We start from the raw sequence: 26,578 nt of genomic DNA, 5'->3' as shown, positions 1-26,578 counted from the left end.
CGGGGGAGTTCCTCCCAACAAATTCAAGGCACATTTCAAAGAGTTGCTTTCACCAATCAAGTCCTAAACAGGACCAATTTTGAAACAAGTATTTTCCTCAGTTATAGTGAGAGTCCTGGGCCCTTCTGTAGAATTATCTGAATCTATTGAGCAACAAAAAAAATATTGACAATTGCTACTTCGTTTGGACCACTTTTACTCTACTTACTTTGGCAAGCATATGTAATGGTGAAGGATTCCTGGTGGCCCCTCAGTTTGAAGCTGGAGTGCTTCAAATAGAAAAGAACTGAGAACGGAACAAAGGAAAACAAAGCTCGCTGCAAAATTCTGAAATAGAATGTTTGAAACAGAGACATTCTGTTTCAGAATGTTGAAGCATTCTGACTTTAAAACTATGTAGAGCCTATATAAATTCAACTGGCATTATCACTATTATCACTGAAGTCAGGCCAAGTGAAGCTAAGCTCATTTATCTTCTCTGAGCTACTTGTGATTAGCACTGTTCTTTTTCTTTCTCTCTTCTAGTCCTGCTATTTCTACTGGATTATTTTGTACTAGCTGTACCCAGCCACACATTGCTGTGGCTCAGTCTGGTTAAATGGAAAAGAAAGAAAAGAGAAAGTGCACGTTTGTGATATGTTTAATTTCACAATGCTTGTGGGTATACAATATTTTTTGTTGTTCCATTGTCTGTGCAGATATAGAGATTGTCTGAAATCGTAGCGTGTGTTGCTTTTACATCCAACAGATGGTGCTGTTTTTCAAAAAAGCATGTTTTTATCTGTCACAAGTGTGACATCTATATAATAGTAGTTATATAAAAACATAAAAACACCTGCGTATTCGAATGTAACGTTGTGTCAAAATTTCAAAGCAATCGGTGAAGAACTTTCGGAGATTTAAGATTTTGAACAAACAAACATTTACATTTTTATTTATATAGATTACCCATTTTAGGGATATTTTGTTTGTGTATTTGTTCTCCCGAGGATGTCTAAAGATAGTTTAAAATTCAGCAGAAGCTTGAATAAACAATAAATCAATGCAACATCATGAGTTGTTCATTTTTTTATTTTTCAGTTAATGACCAAAATGAAGCAATTTATTCCAGTACAGCAAAAACACCCAAACTAATATTGCATTATCAAATGTAAATGTAATAACTCATGAATTGAAATAAATGACCACCAGAAACAAATTGCACAGCTCATGCACTATAATGTTCTTCAGGTTTTACAGAACTTTTTACATGAGTAGATAATTGAGTTAAAACATAATTGAGTTGAAGCATAATTATTTGTTCAGTCAACAGTAGATCCTATGCAGAAGGAAATTCATTTGCACAACAGTTTTAATTTATGCTTCCTATTTTTATTTTGTGATCTCTATTTAATTGTGGCTTATAACCCTAAGGATTCAAGTGAGTAGAAATGCAGGTAGTCAAACAAATAAGTCTATATCTTATACAAATCATGCAGGTGTGAGAGTTGCTTCTATTTCAGCCTTATCCAATCAGGAAATGAATGACAGAACCAATTGGTTGCACAGATTTGTGACAGAGTTCTTACCAATCAAATGTACACTTCATTAATGAAATGGTAGATTCAATAGAAAAGAGCCACTGCCTATTCCCACTCTACTCAATTTTTCCCCATTCATTCAGGAATTCAATTAAATATGTTACAGCCTTATAAGGAAGCAATTCCTATGTTTTGGGTTTTATGTTTGAAAAGTGGAATGGTTTTGATCTGCAACTGAATGAAGAAACAAGTTAAGGCAAAGGCCCTTAAAGATTAAGAAAAGCAGTTCTAATAAATTAAACCAGCAGGTTAAACAAAGAAAACCAGTAAACAAATTACAATAATATAATTAATTACAATTAATTACAACTAGAAACTTATAAAATTGGAAATATTTAAAGCAAAGTCTTCAGAGTTTCATTTGCCTGCCCTCAGAGATGATCTTAGAATGTTCCTACTGTGTTATGTGGTTCTTATTCAGGAGTTATCCACTATAGATGAAAGGGGCTGCTATCTATCTTGAAAAAAGAGAACCATTATATGGCAGCAAAGAGGTGCAGAAAAGTGTAACTGCCATCTAGTGGTTATTTGGAACTTCACAACATGTCTCATGGTTCCTTCTAGTCCAGTGATCCCCAACCTTTTTGGCTTTGTGGACTGGTGGCAGCGGCCGGGGGGAGGGGAAAATAGGGGATGGTTCCATGCAAGCAGCGGGTGAGTGGACACGTGCGTGCAGCTTAATTATGCAGACAGCAGGCGAGTGAATGGCAGGTGCGCACACACATGCCACTCACAGGAATGGAGCTTCACACATGCACTTTCACCCATCACCTGTGTGGCCCAGTTCCACGGCCCGGTAGTTGGGGACCCCTGTTGTAGTCAATTTCAACTCCAGATGACTGCTCGGGCAAATCCCTGTAGTTTTTTTGGCAAGATTTTTCAGAAGTGGTTTACCATTGCCTCATTCCTAGAGTTGAGAGAGAGTGGCTGGCCCAAGGCCATCCAGAGGGCTTTGAGCGTTGAGCAGGACTAGAACTCATCATCTTCTGGCTGAGTGCCTTAATGACTGCATCAAACTGGTGCTTTCATAACATTAGATATGGTTATAATTGGGTGGGGATCCACAAGAAGTAATTTAGCTAGACTCGAAGATTAGAAAAAAAATATATCCCTGAAGCTGACAGTGGCAATCCAGGGATCTGTGCTGGTGCCCAAGAAAACTAAGATAAAATAACCTTTATTGTCATTTTTTACCAAGAACTCAGTGGCCTACATTAAAAAGGAAATTCTGTTGCCTGCTCTTAAAAGAAAGTACATATCTACCCATACACATACATAACACACATATACACATTCTCTCTCTCTCTCTCTCTCTCTCTCTCTCTCTCTCTCTCTCTCTCTCTCTCTGTGTGTGTGTGTGTGTATATGTGTGTGTAGGTGTAGGAGTATATGTACGTAGCATGTATATATGTGGTTATATATATCTACATCCATACACACATATATATACATTAAATATTAATCACTGTCCACTTTGAATACATAGTGGAAAGAGGAAACTTGAGAGTTCACAAGGTTGATGCTATATGGAAGAAAACTGTGGCTGAATCTGGATGTTCTGCTTTGGATAGCAAAACTTCCAGATTCAGCCACAGTTTTGTTCGATATAGCATCAACCTTGAGAACTCTCAACTCTCATCTTGAAGGAGGCTTTACCCAGAAGCAAGAGACCGCAGAACCAGATCACTTTTCCATCTTCTATTTTTCACTCAGCTTGCTTTTTCCTCCTAATGGTATGCATATGGTAGGGAACACCTTGGGGGTTAGGAGTTGGTAAGAAAGCTGGTAAGTTTCCCTTCTACGTCTCCTCCTTTGACTTTGCTGTGGTCAGGCCCGAAATCAAGAATGAAACATAATAATTCTTCCAAGTGATGTTCTTTCTTTTTTTCACATTTATAGACATAATCCTGCCAGACTGAGGACTCTACTATCGGCATCTATAATATACTATGTGAACTATTAGATATGGGAGTGTCTTTACCTTCTTTCTCTCGCACATAATATCTGGGCTAAGTTTCCTCTTAATCATTGCCTCTCACTCCTTAATTGTTACGAAGAACATTTGCAGGAACTGGGTATACCTAGTCTAGTGAAAAAAAGGACCAGGGGGTGACATAATAGCAGTCTTCCAATACTTGAGGGGCTGCCCTAAGGAAGAGGGGACCAACTTATTTACCAATGCACCTGTAGGTAGGACAAGAAACAATGGATGGAAACTAGCCAAGGAGAGATGCAACCTAGAACTAAGGAGAAATTTCTTAACAGAGAGAACAATTAACCAGTGGAACAAATTGCCTTTGGAAGTGTGGGTGCCCAATCACTGGAGGCTTTTAAGAAGAGACTGGACAGCCATTTATCAGAAATAGTATAGGTCTTTCCTGCGAAAACAGGGGATTGGACTTGAAGACCTCCAAGGTCCCTTCCAAATCTGTTACTGTTATTCTTCTCTCCTCAGAAGCCACCCCCTCATCAGCTGCTAATGATGTAGAGAGATCCTGAGAGGCCCAGGATTCTCTGGAGTAGATTCATTACTATTGGTAGGAACACAAAAGCTTTTCTCTCTCTTCATCCAGGATGGCTATGCCTAATGTATGTGTTATGTCCTGAGCCTGTGCAAGCAGGCTCGGGGCATTGCAAACGGTTCCGGGTAGGTGCAAGTTGCCCGGGACCAGACAGGCTGTCACCAGTACTTGTGCGCATGCGCAAGTGCTGGCACGCCAAAAGTTGCAGATTGACCCGGGAATGGCCTATATAAGAGGCCAAGAGTTTTGGGCGTTGTCGGCGTCTTGTACCGTGTATGCTGAACTGAATAAAGAAGTTTCCTGAGAACTACAACTGTTTCTCGTGTCTTGCCATTTCGCGAAGGACGCAACACTGGCAACGAGGATGGGATGCCTTACATCGACAGAAGAAAGGTGTAAGCTTACCCGAGTGAGTCCTGAGCGGCAGGAACGGCGTTGACTCAGCAGCTACCCGCCAATCCACCAAGTATCGGGGGTAGGCTGGCTGATAGACCCTTCCTTTCTACAAAATGGCAAAAATTGGAAGGCTTTCGGAATTCGACGTCTCACATCCGGAGAGATGGGAGTCCTACGCAGCCAGGGTGGAAAACTATCTCAAGGTAAATCAAGTAAGGGAAGATAGTTTAAAGGCTGCCACCCTGCTGTGCGTTTGCGGTCAAGACGCATTCGAAATAGCTGAGAACATTGCAGCACCTGTTCCTCTAGACTCTGTCAGCTACGCAGATCTAAAAAAGCTACTAAAGGAGCACTTCCAGCCCAAGTTGTCCGTCATCGCATGGCGTTACACCTTCGAACAGAGGGATCAACGACCTGGAGAATCGGCCAAAGAATACATTGCTGCGCTGAGAAAAGCCGCTAAACACTGCGAGTTCAAGGATCTCGAAGAACGACTGAGAGACAGATTTGTATGTGGACTAAGGCATAGAGAGATACAGCAGAGACTTTTTGCCAAAGAAGACTTATCATTCCAAGATGCCTTGAGAGAGGTCACTGCAGAAGAAGCAGTGGGTGGCGCCATCAAGAACATGCGGCCGATCAGAAGCATTCCAGATGCTGCGTCCGTGCACCAGGAAGGAGTCCAAAGAAACTCTGAGGAGGATCCTGACGATGAAGTGGACTGTCTCTACCCCACGAAGGAAGGGAAACAGAAAGGAAGCTCTTCAGCTCCCCCCAAGTGCCTTGGTTGTGGAGGTCGCCACAAGAGAACCGACTGCAAGTTCCGCTCCGCTATCTGCAGAGCATGCGGAAAACAAGGACACATTGCAGCTGTGTGCCTGGGCCGTCAGAAGGTACACCCTCAGGAAGAATTGCGCCTGAAAGGTACCAGGGTTCCCAGCCCAAACAGGTGGGGTTTTGCGTTTCGCGAAGAAGCATCTATAGGACAGGCACACACAAGCCCATTAAGAAAAAGCTGTCACTCAAGGTGAAGCTACAAGGGGTTCCATTAACTATGGAACTGGACACGGGGTCTGCACTTTCAATCATTTCCATGCAAACGTTTAGGAAGATTTGTTCCGGTAGTGGAACTCAGGCCAAGCTGAGGCCTTCTGACATTGTGTTAACAGACTTTCAAAACTCCAGAGTGTGTGTTAAGGGGGAGGCCACCCTTAACATACAGTATAAGGATTTTGAAGGTCCACTAGACCTAATAGTAGTAGGGGGTGAACGAACGAGTCTCATAGGACTCGATTGGTTTGAGGCCTTGGGAATACACGTCACAGGGCTCAATAGTCTGCAAACACTTGACCTACAAGAAGTCTGCAAAGAATTTGCAGATGTCTTCAGCCCCCAGCTGGGCACATACAAGGACCCCCTGTGTCATTAAAACTAGACCCCACTGTCACTCCCATTAGAATTAAAGCAAGAAGGGTCCCTTTTGCTTTAAAAAGTAAAATTGACACTGAGTTGGACAAACTGATTCAGCAAGGAGTTCTAGAACCTGTTGACTCCAGTCCCTGGGAAACCCCCATTGTCACGCCTCTCAAGGCAAATGGGGACATTCGCATCTGTGCTGATTACAAATGCACTCTGAATAAGGCATTGCAGCAACATGCCTATCCTGTTCCTGTGGTCAGTCATATTCTGGCCTCCCTCAAGGGGGGGGCGCGTTTTTGCAAAGCTTGACCTAGCTCAGGCATATCAACAGCTGCCTGTTGATGATGATGCTGCTGTAGCGCAGACCATTGTGACCCACAGAGGGGCCTTCAAGGTGAAAAGGCTACAATTTGGAGTAAATGTCGCTCCTGGAATTTTCCAAAGCATAATGGAAACATACTACGGGGTATACCAGGGGTTTGCCCCTATTTTGATGATGTCTTAATTGCAGGAGATTCTACACACAATTTAGCTGAGAGATTAAGGGCTGTCCTGTTAAGGTTCAGGAAAACGGGCCTCAAGCTTAAGAAGGACAAATGTAAAATTGGGGTGCCTTCTACTGATTTTCTGGGATTCAAAATTGATGCTACTGGGATTCACCCTGCTGAATCCAAACTGAAAGCTATTATGCATGCTCCCAGGCCAAAGTCTAAGGCCGAACTACAGGCTTTCCTGGGCCTTCTGAATTTCTACAATTCCTTTCTTCCACATAAGGCTAGTGTAGCTGAGCCTCTTCACAGGCTATTAGACAAACAGGCAGTGTGGCAGTGGTCACAAAAACATGAGGCAAGTTTCAATGAGGTCAAAGCCTTACTCACTTCTAACAGTGTACTCGCACATTTCAATGAATCCCTTCCTGTGTGCATCGCTTGTGATGCTTCTTCTTATGGGGTAGGAGCTGTACTAAGCCACCTCAGGGCAGATGGAACTCAGGTTCCTGTTGCATACTACTCCAGAACCTTGTCTTCTGCTGAGCGTAATTATGCTCAAATAGACAGGGAGGCTTTAGCTGTGGCTGCTGGAATTATAAAATTCCATGATTTTTTATATGGCAGGCATTTCATGGTCTTCACTGACCATAAGCCTTTGTTGGGACTGTTTACCACACATAAGCAAACTCCCCAAATCATCTCCCCCAGAATGCTAAGATGGTCTATCTTTCTTTCTGCCTATGATTCCTCCCTATTTCATAAACTTGGGAAGCAAATGGGCCATGCTGATGGCCTCAGTAGGTTACCCCTGCCGGTAATAGAAGCTGACCCTGCACCAGCTATCAATCTTCTCTCCATTCAGGCCTTGCCCGAGTCTCCTTTGAATGCCAGAGATGTAGCCGCTGAATCAGGCACAGATCACACACTTTCACGTGTCCTTTCTTGGGTTTTATCTGGATGGCCAGAGAGCTGTCCGGGCACTGAGTTTCAGAGTTTCTGGTCTAAAAGGAACGAGTTGTCCACTTTCCAGGGTTGTCTGCTTTGGGGAAGCAGAGTTGTCATTCCTACCTCAATGAGGACTAGGGTCTTAGGTTCCCTCCACGAGGGTCACCCTGGCATTGTACGCATGAAGGCGCTCGCGCGCAGCCACTTGTGGTGGCCTGGGCTAGATAGTGACATTGAAGCTAAGGTACATGCATGCCACCTTTGCCAACGCTCGCGCCCCGAAATGCCACGAGCTCCTGTACGTAGATGGGAGGAAACACAGTCTCCATGGTCTAGGATGCACATTGACTACGCTGGGCCCTTTCAGGGTCAATTCTTCTTGGTCCTAGTTGACAGCCATTCAAAATGGCTTGAGGTTGTACCTGTATCTTCCACCACCGCTGCAAAGACTATTCAAGTACTGAGGGGGATTTTTGCTGCACACGGGCTTCCAGATGTCCTCGTGTCTGACAACGGCCCTCAATTCACTTCTTCCGAATTCCAAGCTTTCTTACAGGCTAACATGATTCGTCATGCCACCTCTGCACCATTCCACCCGTCCACCAACGGTATGGCTGAACGCATGGTTCGCATCACTAAGGACGCCTTGAAGAAAATTACCTACGGAGACTGGCATCACAGGTTGGCTGACTTCCTCCTTTCTTATCGCACTACACCGTCCACTTCTACGGGGAGGAGCCCAGCTGAACTTTGTTGGGGGCGCAAACTGACTACCAAGCTTGACCGGTTGCATCCGGATAGACTGCCTTCTTCTTACACACCCCCCAGGGCACCTAGACAACTCCTTGTGGGTGCCCTGGTTTGGACTCGTAATTATGGGCCTGGTCATTCATGGGTCCCCGCTTCTATATCCAGGGTCACAGGTCCTCTGTCTTACGAGGTGTCCCTGGACAACGGTCGTGTCCTGCGTCGACACATTGACCAACTTCGCCCTAGACGGGACCTTCCCGCTGAGACTCCTGGGTCTTTTCCAGGGGGGGAGGGGGAACCCTTTGGGCAAGGGGAAGGGCATGGGCTGCTGCCCATTATCAATGAGGAAGCCACAAACGGCTCATCTCAAGATTCTGCGAGTGCTCCAAACAGGAATTCAAGGAGCCCAACTAGATACCAGGCATCAACGCCTACTCCAGCCAGGGAGTCACTCCGGGGGCATAATCACTACTCACCCGCATCACACAGTACTCCAGTCAGGGAGGATACCCGGGAGCATCCCAATAGACCATTCCCCGCAAGAGAGCTGGCACACACTCCTTCTAGTTGGCCCGACACTACCCCTGTCCCTAGAAGGGGGCAAACACACAGGGAGGTGGTCGTGGAACCAAATCCCGACTACAACATCTCTGACTCCACTCAGGGGACAACTGAGTTTTGGGACAGTACTGAAAACCCCACAAGCCTGGGGACAGAACGGGAACCAGAGGACAGACAACCTCCTGACAGGTCTTGGACGGACCTTGGAGGTTCTACAGAATCGCCCAACAGTGACAGTCACTTAGAGGGGCCAGAGAGCCTGCAGCAAGGCAGGACAACCAGGTCAAACAAAGAAAGAAGCCCTGGCCTGACGAGCCCAGTGGGCAAGCAAGCAGGCCAGGCATTGGAGCACAGTCCTTGGGAACCTCCAGGGTGTAATAGGGGGGACAGACACGCATCACCCCTCAGTCAAGGGGTACTTGGCAGGTACCCAGAAGTTAGGAGGTCACAGAGAGCCAGGAAATCTCCTAAGTATTTAGAAGATTTTGTAACTCTATTGGCAAAACAGAGTTAACAGAGGGAACAGAACACTTAGACTAATGGAAGCAAAAGTAATACCTGGCATTGGGTAGTATGGCACTACACTCGCAATGGGTTATGTGTTACTATGGCATGGTTAATAGTTTTAACCCGGGGGGAAGGGGTGTTATGTCCTGAGCCTGTGCAAGCAGGCTCGGGGCATTGCAAATGGTTCTGGGCAGGTGCAAGTTGCCCGGGACCAGACAGGCTGTCGCCAGTACTTGTGCGCATGCGCAAGTGCTGGCACGCCAAAAGTTGCAGATTGACCTGGGAAAGGCCTATAAAAGAGGCCGAGAGTTTTGGGCGTTGTCAGCGTCTTGTACCTTGTATGCTGAACTGAATAAAGAAGTTTCCTGAGAACTACAACTGTTTCTCGTGTCTTGCCATTTCGCGAAGGACGCAACAGTATGCTTGTGTCTCCTCATGTTTACAGTTAGAGAAGACAAAAGACACTGTTGAATAAATAGTGTAAAAAGAGGCTGGATCATTTCCCCAAGAAGCTTTCAACCTTAATATTGCTATTTTTGCACTCCAAAGTGTGAAATATATATATATATTCCCAATCGGGCTACACTGTATGTTCCCTGCTGTATTTCCTGAAGGCAATTTCAACTTCTGATTTGTGAAATAACATCACAGCTAGAGAGAGAAAGAGAGAGAAAAAAAGAAGAAACCACTAAGGGCCTTATTTGTGTTTATACAAAAATGAGAATTTGTTAACAATGCTGTCATCACTTCTTCCACTTAGCAGAGTTGATCTGACTACAAAGATCCCTGTTGAGGGATCTGCCTTCTAACATGAATTATGAACTGAGTGTGCCAGTTTCTAGAAAATGTCTCATTATAGAATAAGCTGTGATGCACCTTTGGGAAAAAAATGTTCCTTCCTTCCTTCCTTCCTTCCTTCCTTCCTTCCTTCCTTCCTTCCTTCCTTCCTTCCTTCCTTCCTTCCTTCCTTTTTGAAATATGAACAGCTCAGCCATCTTCTTTTCATCACATTTTTCCTTTCCCAAAAGATGGAAAAAGACAAAGATGAATGAAGCTGCTACTGCAACTTTAAACTCAGAATTTGTCAAATGTGAAAAAGAAGTACCTCTGCCATTGTTTTTTTGAAAGCCATTTTATTAAAGATTATAATTCCAATAGTAAAAAACTAAAAGACTAAAAACTAAAAGAAATTTAGGAGAATAAAAAAAATGGAAGGTGCAGCAAGAAAAAGAAAAATAGAAAAGAAAGAAAAGAATAGAATGCAGAAAAAGAAAAGAAATATGTGCAGAAGTGACCTCCCACCTTCATCACAAATATAAACCATTTTAGAAACTTATCACCTTCTCTTAAAATAGAAGATTTCTTAAAATGATCTAATCTTCCAACACACCCTCTCTTATCTACAAGAGATCTATAAACAAATCCATAAAGTATTGTTATTTCAGTGCTGGTGTCAGCAAAAATCCATAAAAGATTACCAGAAATAACAATATATCTATTTTAACTACGATTGAATAAACCAATTTTATCTTCTTTCCTTTTACTTCTAATAATCATAATCCTTAGTTCATTCAAATAATGTAGTACTTTTATTTTTCATTTTTTCTTTGTCTCTTCTCATGAGATTCTTCAAAACATTCTTAACAAGCTCCTTTGGTAAATTCTACAGGAAAATTATCCAATTCACTCTCTTGGTTTGTTATTTGCATATCCCTTTATATTAAGAAATCAGCTAGCTTCTTTTGCATATTCAGTGTAACAGCATTTTCCTTGTCATTCTTGTCACCTGTCATTTGTAAATCCATCCAACATAGTCTCAAACTTCGCAGGCAAAATCCATCATTCTTCTATATTATTTTTTTGATATAGTTTCTCTAAAGAGGCAGATGTCTCTGTTGATGTTATTAATATTAGCTTCTGAATCCATTTTTCAAAAATATCCTTGTTAGCAATGTTAGAATATTTTACTCCTGCACAGAGATGGAAAGACTTACAGATTCCCACAATGGAAGAATGGATGGTGAAATGAATGGAACTGGCTGAGATGACAAAATTAACTATCAATATTAAAGATAAGCCTTTGTGATAGGGGTGATTATCTGTAGTTTGGGTGCAAGGAGGAGGGTGGAGGTTTGTTCTCTCAACTTGTGGGCTGGTTTCCGAATGTTTCATTACCAGGCTAGGTAACATCTTCAGTGGAGTTTAGGGACTGTCAGTCACTTTAAGGGATGTGGGTCACAGTTCACTGACATTCTCTAAATTCCACTGAAGATGCTACCTAGTCTGAAAATGAAATGTTCGGAAACCAGTCCATAAACTTGGAGAACAAACCTCCACCCTCAGATAAGCCTTTGTCTAGCTTTATTTCTATATGGATGTCACTTCTGGTCTTTTTACTAGAAACCAAAAGAAATGCTATATTAATTTTGGGATTTGACAATTAGAATTGTTTATTTATTTATTAATAAAATTTATATGCCGCCCAATCCCTAGGGACTCAGGGCGGCATACAAAATTAAAACAATAAATATAACAATAAAAATAAATGCATTCATACAGCATGTCCCAATCGTATCTCGGCACCCCCGGGGACATCAACCCCAGGCCTGCCGGCAAGGTGGGAGTAGTTCGAATCTCGGGGGGAAGTTGATTCCACCACGTCGGAGCCACCACAGAAAAGGCCCTTTCCTGAGGGCCCGCCAGCCGACATTGACTAGCCGACGGGACCTGAAGGAAGCCCAATCTGTGGGACCTCACCAGTCTCTGGGCAGTATGCGGTCCTGTAAGTAACCTGGTCCTAAGCCATGAAGGGCTTTAAAGGTGATAACCAATACCTTGAATTGCGTCCAGAGACCCACAGGAAGTCAGTGCAGCTCGCGGAGGATAGGTGACACGTGGGTGTACCTTTATGATTATAAAGTCTCCTTAACTTGTGGTCTCCTCATGAGGAGCAGCTGTCTGGAGTATTTATGAGTGATCTCAACTCCTGTCCTTGTCCGAAGAGGTTTGAAGAACCAGTTTACTTGCTGGCTCTTCGTTTTTTCCCATAGTCATTGGCTTTGCTTTTTACAGAACCATATTCAGTCCACCATTTGTTCCTCTGTCATGCTGTTATTTCGGATATGGTATTTTATAAGAGGTATTATATTGCTTATCATACAAAAGAATGACAGTGCTTGTGTTGAACACATACACACACACCCGCTTGCTGAAGATCTGAAGTATTTTCTACATATGTAGGATTCATTGATATTTCAGTATGACTTCCAGAAGGAAGGGATGCTCACTGTACTGTATGGTGAATTCTGCACTAGCCTGAATGGCTAAATCAAAAGATGTTTGCATTATTCATAACTGTACAGTTATGCAATTATATTATGGTGCAGTTCATATAGCTTTGGAACAGGCAGCTATTAAGAGAAGCTGTGTAGCTCAAACATCCTTGGACACATATTTGGAATTTACTGAAGGCCAAAGAGATAATGCAACTAAAGGATATAGGTGTTACTTTAATCAGTGTTTCATAAAATTTATTCTCATTAAAAAAAAGTTTTCAAGTTGAGCTCAGTTCCTAATTTCCTTGGCAGCAGTTCGCATTTTTTTCTGAGAGTCTCTCTCTCTCTCTTTCTCTCTCTCTTCCCCCTCCCTCTCTTTTAGTCTAGCCCTGGAGTGTCAAACTCCGGCCCGCAGGCTGGATGCGTCATCCAGAAGCCGTGCCCACCCCATTGCCGGCAATGGCAAAACCATCCTGATACATTGCGCAAGGTCATGTGATGTTGCGAGTTTGACATGTCTGGCCTAGCTTATGGCTGTGGAAGTCTTTCATTCAATTCAATGCTTTTTTAGCTTCTTAAAAGTTGTCAGATAGTACTTCTTCTTAGCCTCATTAAAAAGGTACATTACCTTTTTAGAACAAATTTAGGAGCCATTTGGCAGAATTTTTCTTACTCCAGGAACTGAATCTGGATAACACTGATATAACACTAGAATAAACAAGTAAACAATTAATCGATCAATATATCCTGACATTTGCTGGTCAAGCGGATGCTCATCCATATTTTAGCATATGCCATTTTTATGCAATAAAAGAGGAAACAGAGAATTGGAACAGATATATCAGTTCTAAATCCATGTGGCACAGAAATATTTTAGGGAATTTCCTCAGCAATCAGGCTTTAGGCTCCCAGTGTGAGCTTGACATTCCAATGCAGAGGCTAATCTCACAAGTATCTTGATCTAACTGAAATCCTCAAAGCAAAAGACCTGTTGAGACGTCTTTCAAAAATAACATGTGCTTTCCCAAGATTACTTGTTGAAGTATCTATACAGAGGGCGAAGGGACTCTACTTAACATGAACAGTCTACAGATTAACCATTACAGAAGGTGATCCCTGACTGAAAAAGGAAGATACTCCATCCCTGTTTTATTATTTTGATGATATCACTATCACATGTAACACCCTAACGTATTTCTATATTCACAAATATGAAAGACAAAACTCTGCCAGAGCCAAACTTTGGATCATGTTCCATCATCTACTCAATCCGGATACATTTTACCTACTTTCCACCACCCCCTATTTTAATGGCAATTTAACAAATGATCCAATTAAGGTTCTTGCTAAGATATGTCTACTATCGATGTCCTCTACCAACTTGAAAAAGCAAAATGTCTCCTTATATTTCTTTTCAAGCCAATTATCCCAATATGTGACCTTTTGCGGGGGAACACATCCTTCCCCAGAATCACTTTTTCTAAAACATCATTTCTAATCTCCAAATTGTTAGTGGCCTAGAGCACAATTTTGCTCACATCCCCTTTTGTGGAACAGATCTCTTTTACTTCCTTTGCTGAAATATCTGCGTGATCAGAATTGTAAGACAGGAGCTCCACTTTGTCAGACAATGTATTAATTCAAATTAGTTTGTTACAGATGGCTTCCTAAGAGGTTATCATATATTTAATCAGCAATCCAAATATCATCAGGCTACTTTTCAGATTCATTGTAGCATATACATATTCTGAGAAAGGAACCATCTTTGTATTTATATGGGGACCAGCAGTGGTGGGGTTCAAAATATGTAAACAACCGGTTCTCTGTGTGGATGCCACTTCCGGAAGTCCGTTCTGGGTCTGGGCAACAAAGAATTATCAGTTCTGCCGAAGTGGTGTGACCTGGCTGAATCCCACAACTGGGAACTAATACTTGCTCTTTCTCCTGGAAAGCGAACATAAAAATCCAGCATAACGCTGTTCAGAACTGATTGTGCCTTCCCATTTATGCAGTCATATTTGTTTTGGGGCAGCAGAGGGCGATGGAGAGCTACTGAAAATTCCACTAATTTATATATAGTTCCAAGAAAGAACAATCCGAAATTTTACAATTTCTCTTAAAATATCTGCAAGCTTAGTAATTTAGTAAATCAAAATATAGAATTACTAGGTTTTCTAGTAGATGCACATGTCCAGAAATGATAAAACGTTTTAGGAAATAGATCCCAGGCAGATGCCTCATTTTAAAAGAGAAAAACCAAGTGTGCTTCGCTGAGGTACTAGGGATGGTCCAGAGTTCAGTGGTAGACTACCTGCTTTGCATGTTAAAATCTCAGCTTCACTTCCCACCATCTCTAACTAGAATTCAGTTTGAAATAACAGAGAACATTGGGTCTCAGTAACACGGGTCTGATGCAGAAGACCATTGCCAAAAGTCATTTCAGGAGTAAACAGCGAAGAAAAATGAAAAAAAGGGGGAGTCTTGTGCTTGCTATCCCTACTCAATGCCTTTGTTGGTTAGTAAGATAAAAGAAGGAAAGAGGTATTGCTTCATCTTCAACAAAGGGTACACCAAGCTAAAGAGAAAGACATCAGCAAACAAACTTGGTGAAAATCCACACTTTTCAGAAGTGCAACCATCATTTAGAAAATTTGTTTTGGAGGACCTGAGCCTAGGTACCCCTCAGTGACAAGAAGGAAGGGAAACCACTGTTGGAGGGCTGCAATCCTGAGCAGGAGAGTCCATGTTGTGACATTTTGCTGTATGTCTTTTGGCAAGTAAAGCGGTTGTTGCGCAACTTAGATGACTAGGCTAATTTGTGAGGCTCCAGAAGAGGGGTTCCAGAATTTTGCAAGACCCTTCTTTTTAATGACAACATTTCGTAAGATTGTTCCTGCAAGAATACTGGAGTCATATGGTCTTGCCCAAGACTAGTGCATGAATTTGGTGGGGAGAAATGCAAGCTATTATGTGCGATGCCCAGGGCCGGAAAAAGTGGCTGACCTACAGGTTAGATACATAATTGCCTACCTGCACATGGGAATCAGTGCTCACCCTATTCTGATCCACAGGTTTTAAGACCCTCCTTGCCAGTTTCCCATAAGCAAAGCCAATGGGAAAGCCAACAAGGAAGTAACTCTGGTAAGTCTCCCTAGTCATCCTATCAGTTGGGGGAGGATAGTACAGGCTGCAAATGCAGGAGGCATGGATGGATTTGGGAGATTTACCAGAGCGACTTACAATCTTCCTTGCTGGCTTCCCCATTGACTTTGACCTACAACAGGGGTTCTCAACCTTGGCAACTTTAAGACTTGTGGACTTCAACTCCCAGAATTCCTCAGCCAGCTTTGCTGGCTGAGGAATTCTGGGAGTTGAAGTCCACAAGTCTTAAAGTTGCCAGGGTTGAGAACCCCTGACCTACAACTTTCCCTGCTGGCTTTCCCACTGATTTTGCTTGTGGGAAACTGGCAGGGGAAGTCACAAATGGTGATCATGTGATTATGGGCTGCTGCAAACAGCTGGAACTTTGAGGACTGGATGAGTAAATATCACTCATTCAGCACCAGCACAATGTCAGTCACTGAACAAGTGATCAATCAGTAAGGAAGGTCTACCCACAAATAAAAGCAGATGCATCATTATAAAGAAATGCATTCACCAATGTTGTTCCAGAATGCAAGTTTCTTCTTTTTAGATAACCATAAATGATGTTTCAGAAATCTAGTTACTAAAACATGCCATTTAAGTCAGCTGGGATTCTTGGAGACTGAAGGATGAATATATCTTCATCTGAGTTACTAATTGGATATTACTTCACTGTAGGAAGTAAGTGCCAGAGAATAAACTCGTTTCCCATACTTTGGCTTTCCAGAGGGCTTGGAATTCAACACCCAACATTCCCATTTGGAGAATTTCAACTTTTTTGGGAGGCACTAAATTGAGGAAGTCTGGTATAAATTGTTTTATTTGCAGAGCTTGGCATTAGTTTTAGTTACTGCAGAAATATACTGTATGATTCTCTATTCCAGCTCATTTCCTTATCTCAAAATCTCACTTCCTCCTTATGACAGTCAAATGATGAAGTGTATTAAAAAGGACTCCAGTAGCAGAGTCAGCACTTCACTATAGCTTGATTGCCAATAGACAGGGCTATATTTTTTCTTTCAGAGAAAAAAAAAAGTTCTTCCATTTTATGCAATCTTCTGACATTAATTAAATTTAAAGCCTACCCTCCTAATGTTTCTGGAAGTCAATCTGCTGCATCAGATTTGCACTTTTAGAGTTCAAGGTCTCTTTTATTAGATGGTCTCTTGCAAATCACAGTATCTGGCTCCTATCCCACCAGCAAGATAAAAACTTACCTTTCAGGATTACTGTATAACTGCAAGATGACAGAAGAAACACTAACTCCCTCTGAAGATATGTGTCTGTCTGTCTGTCTGTCTGTCTGTCTGTCTGTCTGTCTGTCTGTCTGTCTGTCTGTCTGTCTATCTATCTATCTATCTATCTATCTATCTATCTATCTATCTATCTATCTATATCTTCTATCTATATCTATCTACAGTATCTATCTATAATTGAGCACAAAATTTCCATTGCTAAGCAAGGAAGTTGAGTTTTATCCCATTTCATAACATTTTTGCTATGGTTGTTAAACAAATAACTGCAGTTGTTAAGTGAATCATGTGGTCATTAAATGAATCTGGTTTCCCCCCCCCCATTGACTTTGTTGGAAGCTGGCTGGGAAGGTTACAAATGGTGATCACATGACCCCGGGAAATGAAGTTGTCATAAATACATGCGATGGGGGTGCCGCAACGGTTGTTGTACATGTGAAACTGGTCACAAGTCCCTTTTTCTCAGTACTGTTGTAACTACGGTCATTAAATGGTTTACGTCAAAGACCACCTGTATCATTTACACATATACACAAATGCATGCACACACCATGCTAATGCTTATATGTAGGTATCATTTCATTATATATACCATATATAATGATGTCAACAATACTTCAGCTGCAGTTGCTGGCAAAGGAGTTGTTATTTCTTCATTTAAACTAATTAAAATTGTAATTCTCTCCTTTTCTAGTTTTTTCAAAGCTCTGTTCTTTCTAACATTTTCCTATAGAGATCTATAAGCCCTTCCTTGCTTAGAAGGGGGTGGGGGGTGATGAATTTGTGGCTTATAAAATGTTGCTGAATTATATTGTCAGCAAACTAAGGCCAAGATGTGCTGAGACCACAATTCAATAACACTGGCAGGCTATAACCATAGATCCTCGTCCTGTGAGCAGAAATACAATTGGAATGTAGCAATCATATTGTACTAAACTCCTAGTCGAGATCCTACATGTATTGTCTATGCATACAAACAAAACACCCATATCAAAAAACAATTTTTTTAATTTGCATATTTCATTAAATTGCTCTGGAAGCTTATTACTCTTTTTTGATGGAATAAATTCATTCTGTGCTTTAGGAATGTAGGAAGTTGTCATATTTAGAATCAGCATGTTACAGTGATTTTTAGTTAACACAGAGCCATGTGGCTTTGATCAAATCTGGAGTTAAAACTGTCTCTTGAAGCAGCTTCGGGTTCCTCTCTTCCTCTCTTGTAACAGGCTTCTGAGCATATATGTACATTGTGAATATTTAAAATATTCTGACCCAGTTTGCAAGAATCAGGGCTCTTTGTCAAGGCACATCCCTTCACCTCTTCATCTATGTGAAGAGAAGATTCAAACCACTCCCTTCCATCATGACTGAACTTCAACAAAGAATGATAGCCAAAGCTCTTTATGTTTGTTCAAGCCACCTCATAACGCCCAACAATTACATTCAATCTTACATGTTGTGGAATAGCTTTTGCTAGTGGCATTCATTCCTGTTATTGTCAGTCTGGTTACTCTTCCAGGACATCCTGACATTCAGAATGGCTGCTAACATCAAAATAGCATTGCCCTACTTTATAATAATAATTTTTATTTTGCGGTCACAGACCAAAATACAAGTGCAACAAAAGAAAACACAAGAAAAATATAATCACAAACAATTAACACCAGAAGCCTTGGCTAACGGGAATTACTATGTTCCCCTCTAACAGTTACAGCTCTTAAAAGAAATTTAGAAACCTGAGAATATAGGAGAAGCCATCCCCTACTTTGTATAAGCGATGTGCAGATCTCCCACGCATAAACAGAGACTATTTTAGCCTCCAGCTATCCCCACCAGTTCTGAAAAGATTGGCCAATTTCCTTCTTGGTTATTTGTGCAGCTGGTTTAAACAGGCCATTGGGAAATCTTCAAGGCTACAGAGTTGGGTCTCTGACTCAAGTCTTCTGTGCTAACGACTGACAGAAAGCTTTGTTCCTGCAGCTGATTATGTTTATACGTGGTCCATCAATGAGTGTGGGTTTTTTTGTTTTTGCAGGGGAAGAGCTTTCTTAAAATTCAGCAAAAGTGTGAAAAAAATAGAAGTACAAAACCCCAACACGCTAGGCAGTATTATGGCATGGGGTTTACCATAGGATGTAGTTAGTCTTGTAGTTGTTAAGCTAACGCTGTATTTCTCCAGTGAAAATACACTAATCTTTATGCTATGCCAGGAGTTCCCAACCAGGGGTGCGAGACGATATTCCAGGGGGTGCAAAAAGTTGGCTTTTCAAAATTATAGTGTATATGCATAATTTGTTGCCATTATTTCAAACTTTTGTAAGGGGTGCGAGAATATATTAGAAGCGTTCTAGGTGGGTGGGGTGTAGAAAAGGTTGGGAGCCACTGTGCCATGCTGATGGGTGACAAATCTGGCATTTCTGATACACATCTGTTCTTGTATGAATTTCAGATGTTTTGAACTATTTCTCAACATACAAGTTGCTGCAAAGCACCCACACATAGGAAAAAGCTAGTTATGGAGTCTAGCTGTTCTCTGTATGTTCTTTATTTTCATTTAATAACACTGAATGCAGTTGTAGTTTATTGGCTGAGATTATTATAGGAACATCATAATGACAGGAGAAATCCTCATTATTCCATTATACCATTGTTATAGTTATGTGGTAAACTCCAAGTCTTTGAGGACTTTCTTTTGAAACATACATAGTGCTGAATTGCACTATAGACATTCAGCATACAGGCAGTCCTCGATTTATGACCACTACTGAGCCCCAAATTTCTCTTGCTAAGCGAGACATTAGTTAAGTGAGTTTAGACCCATTGTATAATCCAGGGGTCTGCAAACCCAGGGTCACAGCCCACTTAAGGGTCGTGCCCTGTTCGAAACTGGGAGAGATGGGCAAGCGTGTGAGCAGAGGGCACTTGCATTCGTGTGCAAAGCTCCACTCATGAGAACGGAGCTTCATGTGCTAACCCCCTCCGCTTGAATGGAGCTTCATACACGAGCACACGGGCCCTCCGCTCAAGTGTCCTGCACTCGCGCAGGTGGAGCTTTGCGCATGAGCGCAAGCCCCCTCCATGCATGTGCGATGCTTGCACAAATTGAGCTGCGCATGTGTGCATGTGCCTGCCACCCAAATGCATCCTCCCGCTGGGCCTGACTGCCAAGCTAGAAAGATTGGGGATGACTGGTATAACTTTTCTTGCCACAGTTAAGTGAATCACTGCAGCTGTTGTTAAGTGAATCTGGCTTGCCCCCATTGACTTTGCTTGTCAGAAGGTCCCGGGACACTGTGATCGTCATAAATAGGAACCAGTTGCTGAACCAGTAGCAGCACTGCACAAGCCTGAGCGAGAGACGGCTGGAGCTGCAAGGCTGTCAGGACTCAGTGGAAGCACCAGGATCAGCGCCGCTTTCCAGCTGATTGGCACTTCTTCAGGGCTGTCAGGGCTCAGTGGAAGCACCAGGATCAGCGCCAAGCTCCAGCTGGAAAGCAGCACTGATCCTGGCGCTTCTGCTGAGCCCAGAAGACGCACAGATCAGCTGGAATGTTGCAGCATCTCCAAGGTCTTGTGATTTACATTCAGATGCTTGGCAACTGATTCATATTTATGATGGTCACAATGTCCCAGGGTCATGTGAAGTGACCAAAATCTGCTGCAACCACCCAGTAGACGGGGATAATAAAAACCAAACACCCCCCCACCCCACCCCCGCTGCCAATCCTCAACATAAATGCTCACAACAATGAAAACCTCGGACAGGAGGAAGAACGCCGCCAGGTAGGCAGGCAAGTGTCTTGCTCGGCTGTGGCTTGGGGGGCACTTTTTTCAGTGCCATTGTAACTTTGAACAGTCACTAAGCAAACTGTTGTAAGTCAAGGATTATCTGTACTTTATCACTTTTTTCCTTTTTGGTCAAGTTTTTGACACCTTGCTAGGCGACTGGTGGTACTCGGATGTTACCATATCCTAAAAGTGGTACAATGGGTAAAAAGGTTGAAAAACCCTGCTTTAGAGAACTGAAGGTGCTGCTACACAATCATATCCAGAGTGGCTTTTCCAAGAGATCAATGAACTCCAACACAAATACAATAGCTATATTCCCTTATCTTTGGTCTTCGAAGGGCTGGAAAAATCTGTGCTTTATCAACTTTGCAGAATTGTAACTGCCAGGAAATGGAAAACCTCAGAATGTCTTTCAGATTTTGCCAATTATTGGATCTGAATTGTTTTGTATCTCTTTGCAGAGCTATTGTAGTTACTTGCAGTTCTGCGGCCCACTTCTAGCATAACTTTTAGTCTGGTGGTGAGCAATGTGCCACCTTGGACTGATTTCAAAACGCTATGCAAACCATCAGTTTAGACCTCTGGCAGACGCAACTTCCCTTGCCTATCAATCGACTGAATAGAAATTAAAACAAGTAGCAGCACTGAGAAAATGCACGATTGAAAGGAAAAAGGCCACAGAAAAAGAAAACGGGACTAGCCATTTTCTGGGTCTAGCAGAGGATTGGAAAGACGATCCATTTATGAATGGATTTTGCAGAGTAGCCGAAACGACATGACTTAAGAAACTCAGCCATCTTTACTTGGGCATCAAAGAAATCATCGGTACGCCCTGCCCGCAAATAACTGCGATCGGCAATTAGAGCCGACCCCAATTTTTGATACTTAAGGGCGGGGCATCATGCAGCAAAAGATCTGGGATCAGGCCAACTCTGCTTCTTTTCCCTGTCAATCACCGCCTCCGCGAGGGGGAAGTGGGACCGCCGGTTCCCAAGAGTTAATGTTCCCTGAGAGCCAAACGGGTAAACAACACTGGCGGGGACAGCACGAGAACAACAGAGCACGGGGTAAAGATTGGAACACGAAGTCCTCAGCGCACCTAAAGTTTAACCAGAGCCGAGGCGGGATTCAAAGCCTTCGTCCAATCGAGAACGGCTACGCTACGCCTCCCGACCAATCCCACCCGCTTTGCCAGCCACTTCAGCCAATCCGCAGAAAGCAAGCAGACGCTACAAGCGGAGCGGGCGGCGCTTCTTTGTTTAGATCCCGCGTAGCCTGAGTCCCCAACCAAATGACTAGGTGTAGGATCGGAACGGGCATGCGCTGGGGAAAATCCCGCTGCTTTCTAGAGACTGGATCCTTATCGCGGCTCGATCGGGTAGGCCAATCGATTCGAGCAACTGCTGATCACCGCGGCGGCCCAGGCGCTCTTCTCCTCCGCGGCCGCTAAAGCGGCTCCCGTTGACTTCAGCGAAGCGGGGAGGGGAAGAGAGGAGAGGGGGGGGGGCGTGCCGAAGATCGGTTCCGGCAGCCAATCGGGGCGTTCCATTCCTTTTTGACGTCACAATCTCTAGAACCTGCAGCGGCGACAACAATAACAATACCAGGCGGGGATCGTTCCCCGGAGTCGAGCGGTCGGGGCGGGGGGCCTGACCGGGGCGAGCCGTGAAAACAGCGCGTCCGGGGGTAGCGCTTGCTACTGTCAGCGGAGTCGGAGAGGAGCAACCCAGCAAGCAACTCAGGAGGGAGCCCGAAATAGAAGCGCCTCTTTCCTGGCAGCGATGGCCTCGAGCGAGCCCTCGGGGCTGCAAGAAGAGAATCTACAGGGTAAGAAGAGAACCTTCCCTCCTTTAAAACAAAGCAAACTGTAAAAATATATATATATAGAAAAGAAAACTTGGACTTTTAAAAATAATGGGCCTCTAAAAGAAGGGCCTCTTAAGTTAAGACTTTCCTGGGCTGATCAGAAATAGACTTTCTAGATCACCTTGTTTTGAAGCCCGCCCCCCCCTCCCGCCCTGTGATTAATACAGGTAGTCGTCGACTTACAACAGTTCATTTAGTGATGGTTCAAAGTTACAACGGTGCTGACAAAAGTGACTTAATGACCGTTTTTCACACTTAACGACCTTTGAGGCATCCCCAAATTCAGAGGCGTGGTAACTGGTTCATACTTATGACCGTTGCTGGGTTCCAAAGTCATGAGATCACGTTTTGACGACCAAAGTCAATGGGAAGCCAGTTTCATTTAACAATTGGGTTACTGACTTAATAACTACAGTGATTCATTTAACAACTGGGGCAAGGAAGGTCGTAAAATGGGGCAAAACTCACTTAAATGTCTCACTTGGCAAGAGAAATTTTGGGCTCGATTGTGCTTGTAAGTCAAGGGCTGCTTGTATTAATATTCCCTCTAGTAATTAGAATTCCCTTAGAATGTTTCTTGGGGGCAGGAGAAACAAAGGATGGGGAAATACCAAATGGCCTGGGGTTACCATTATTCAGGGTTTCCTCTGTTTCTTGGGGCTATGAAACTCTAGATTTTTCTCTATTTCGGACTTTTTCTTGCATTGAGTTGGTTTTTACCTTGGCAAGCTCAGAATCAGCAAGGGAGGATGCCTTTAAAATAGCCTGTGTTTATGGGAAAGGGAAAAGAGGCAGATCTATGGTTGTAACTTAGTGGCTGTGTTCTCTGGGCTGTGCTATAGTACCTTTGCCTATGTGATTCAATCATTTACTAATAGCTTTTATGGTTGTAAATAATTGGCCTTGGAACTTATTGACACATTGTGCTGGTTTAGAGCTGACATCATGGGATTTATAGTCCCATGTAGAAAAACTTGGAAGTAGATTGCAACATAACATAGTTGTGTGAGGGCGTGTTTCACAAAGTTTAGGCTGTTTATTTTTCCGGTTGGTCTAGGGAAGAATTTTTTGGGGGGTAACATTCTGAAGTAATTAAATGGAATATGTTGGGGTGGATGCAATTTATATCTTAAGATCTGATAACAAAGATGTCCATATTGTCTATTTCCTGTCAACAGATTGCCCCTTCTCCTTTCTTTCTGCCCGTTTGACTTCCTGTTTTCGCCTTCTGTTCCTCAGCATCCTGAGAATTATAATCCATAAAAGTAGGCCAATGAACAGAATGATAAAATACACAGTTGGGACAGAAAGCTGTCCATTAAAAAAATAAAGGAAGACAGACGTTTGTATATAGGAATGTTTTCTGGTAATTCGGTTCTCTTATGCCATTTCATTATAGTTCCATAAAGCCTATTTTCCAGCACAATGTCACTCCACTAACTTTAAAGTTAGCTTTTTCTCATTTAAATCATGTGGATTCCAGTTGGTTATGTTTCCAGCAATTAAAGACTGCCCTGTTTCCTACAATCTTTTCTGCTATAGAGGTATAGCCAATTACTGCCCACAGTGATAATACCAATATGTTATTGTTACAAGTTTTTATCTGTGGACTGCATCATGTTTTCTTTTAAAATGCATAAACATTTTAAGTAAACTTGAAAAGATTAAGAACTAGAACGGTTGCATCTTGGAAAATAAGCTTGCTGTACATTAAAATGAGAACCTGTTTATTCTGCAGGGTTATATAGTTTGGTCTTCTGATTAAGGGACCAGGAGATTCTAAGTTCTAATCCCACATGAAAGCCAGCTGAGTGACCTTGGACCAGACAGTGACTCTCAACCCAACTCACCTCACAGGGTTTTTGTTGTGGGGAAAATAGAGGGAAAGAGCATTGGATATGTTCACCCCCTTTGAGTTATTTATAAAAGTAATCAAGCAGGTTAAAAAACCTTTTAGCAAAGCCTTTTATACCATATAGCCATTAGATTGCTTGTATAGTAAATATAGAAGCACAGCTTTTGTCCTGAGCAATACAGCAGGTCACAAGATAGAGACAAAATGCTTATGCGCTGCTGGCGGGCTGGGGGGGGGAGAGAAACACCATTGCCATTGCAACAGGGTTTTATTATTAACAGGCAGTAAGCTGGGTATTCTTTGAACCTTCTCAAAATACAAGCAAAGGAGACCGTGAAGTCAGATGTGAAGTAGAATGTCAACAAATGTTAAGTGCTGGATTTCCTAATAAATCTTTGTGGTTTTTGTTCTTTCTAAATTTTTGCCAAGCAGGTTCCTGGGTAGAACTGCACTTTAGCAGCAATGGGAACGGTAACAGTGGCCAGCCAGCCGGCCAGGAACAAGTTCCTGCTTCAGTTTCTATTTATAATGGTGACATGGAGAAAATTCTTCTAGATGCCCAGCATGAGTCTGGAAGAAGTAGCTCGCGAGAGAGCTCACACTGTGACAGGTATTCTGACATTAAGGCAGCACAGGCTGTTTCCGATGCATTTCTTCTTTATTTCAGCTGAACGTGCAGATAGTCCTGGACTAACAACCACAATTGAGCTATGATGCAGTTGCCCTGCATCTGAATTTTAGTCCTGTGACTGTGGGGATGTCATGAATGTGAAAAACGATCATAAGTCACTTTTTTCAGTGCCCTTGTAACTTTGAACGGTCACTAAATGAACTATTGTAAGTTGAGGACTACTTGTACCTACAAAACAGCCTTCTGGCTGACTTTCAGATATTTCAATTCTGTTTTTACCAGCCATAGGCAATGCTTCTCCATGGGTGTTATCAAGGATAATGGGAGTTGTAGTCTAAAAAAATGGAAAGGTACCAGGCTGGGGAAGGCGAATGTTATGCTTGGCCTCTTTAGATTCTTGAAAGCAGTGGAGCCTAATTTAAGCAAGGCTAACCTAAATTTTGTTTTGTCTTGTCTGGGTGAAAGTGTTCTAAATAGTTATATTGCAAGTCTCATCAGGATGATGCAATTGTCCCCTGGCCTTGCATCTTCTGCACTTTCTCCTGATTGGAGACAAGGTCATCTTGCCCTCATGGTGTGATCCACTTTTTTTCCAGTTCAGCTTTTTATTTAAACAAAACTGGAATCATCTATTAAATGAGACATTCCAAAGCTAACAAGAGGCATGGCTTGGGAGAACAAAGTGATCTTTCATCATGAAACTAAGCAAATGTTAGATTAGGGCTGTATGCCATTTTGGGACCAGCTCCAGACCTGATTAACTTGGAGATGTTGTTGGTTTTTGAGAAAAACTCGGGAAAGCTGCTTTGGGGGAAACTTGTGCTTTGACTTTTTGTACCTCGCAGGCCTTGTGAGTGGCTGTCTTTCCATTCATAGGAATTTTAGTGTTGCTCCTTTTCCTGAGGTCCTACCAGTTTTTACTCACATCTGTTCCCCCCTTAGAGAGGTTCAGCCTCATGTTCCTAGAACGTCTGTCTTCCTGTACAAATTGGCTAGAACTTATCTGCCTTCTCCCCAGTCCAGCCCCCAGCAACATGCAACTATGGCCATAATTATTGGGGGAAATGTCAAGCTGCAAAACTGTCCTTATGCTTCCATTTTGCCTTCACAACTGCTAGGGAATGTTAAGTATAACAGAAGAAGGATGATAAAGTGGTTAAGAAGCCTTTAGAGGTTTCCTGTACTTTTCTTTACAATCCATTTCCCTTGATAGAGCTCTCCATCATAGCAACTTTTTAAATTTATTTGGCAGATACACGGAAATACATGTAGTTGGAAATGCCAACAGGATGGGTGTCCTTGCAATTTTATTTCTGTTTTGTATGGAGAATGCTAGGTTTTTTTTGTTACAGGCAGTTCTCGTTTAGCGACTACCTTGTACAAATACCATTCAGTAATGACGGTGATGAAACTTTGTAGCCAATCCTCACATTTATGACCTTTGCAGCTCCACAAAAACAAAAGAAAATAGAAGTAAGATCATAAACATAGTCATGTTAGTGGCTGGTTTTCACTTAACGATTGAATTGCTGGTACCAATTTTGGTTGCTGAATGAGACTTACCTGTACTCCACCATCAGGAATGGGAGTAGTG

At 42.6% G+C, this 26,578-nt stretch overlaps 1 protein-coding gene across 2 annotated transcripts in view; it reads left to right on the top strand.

Annotated features, from left to right (window-relative positions):
• The first annotated feature begins 21,882 nt into the window (after positions 1 to 21,882).
• The window catches only part of BNIP3 (BCL2 interacting protein 3), a 13,353-nt gene continuing 8,657 nt past the window's right edge, over positions 21,883 to 26,578 (top strand). The window contains exons 1-3 of one of the 2 annotated variants that reach the window (XM_039337406.1): positions 21,883 to 22,010; positions 22,207 to 22,459; positions 24,786 to 24,963. In XM_039337406.1, the coding sequence (XP_039193340.1) occupies positions 22,414 to 22,459; positions 24,786 to 24,963 (224 nt within the window). In that variant the 5' untranslated portion in view covers positions 21,883 to 22,010; positions 22,207 to 22,413. Of the gene's footprint in view, positions 22,460 to 24,785; positions 24,964 to 26,578 lie in introns of both variants that reach the window. The other variant, XM_039337405.1, reaches the window with a different exon arrangement.

This window comes from Crotalus tigris, unplaced genomic scaffold (assembly GCF_016545835.1).
Source record: "Crotalus tigris isolate CLP2741 ecotype Arizona unplaced genomic scaffold, ASM1654583v1 scf7180000017678.2327064, whole genome shotgun sequence".
NCBI classification, from domain to species: Eukaryota; Metazoa; Chordata; class Lepidosauria; order Squamata; family Viperidae; genus Crotalus; species Crotalus tigris.
This window is presented reverse-complemented; position numbering and strand designations above follow the sequence as displayed.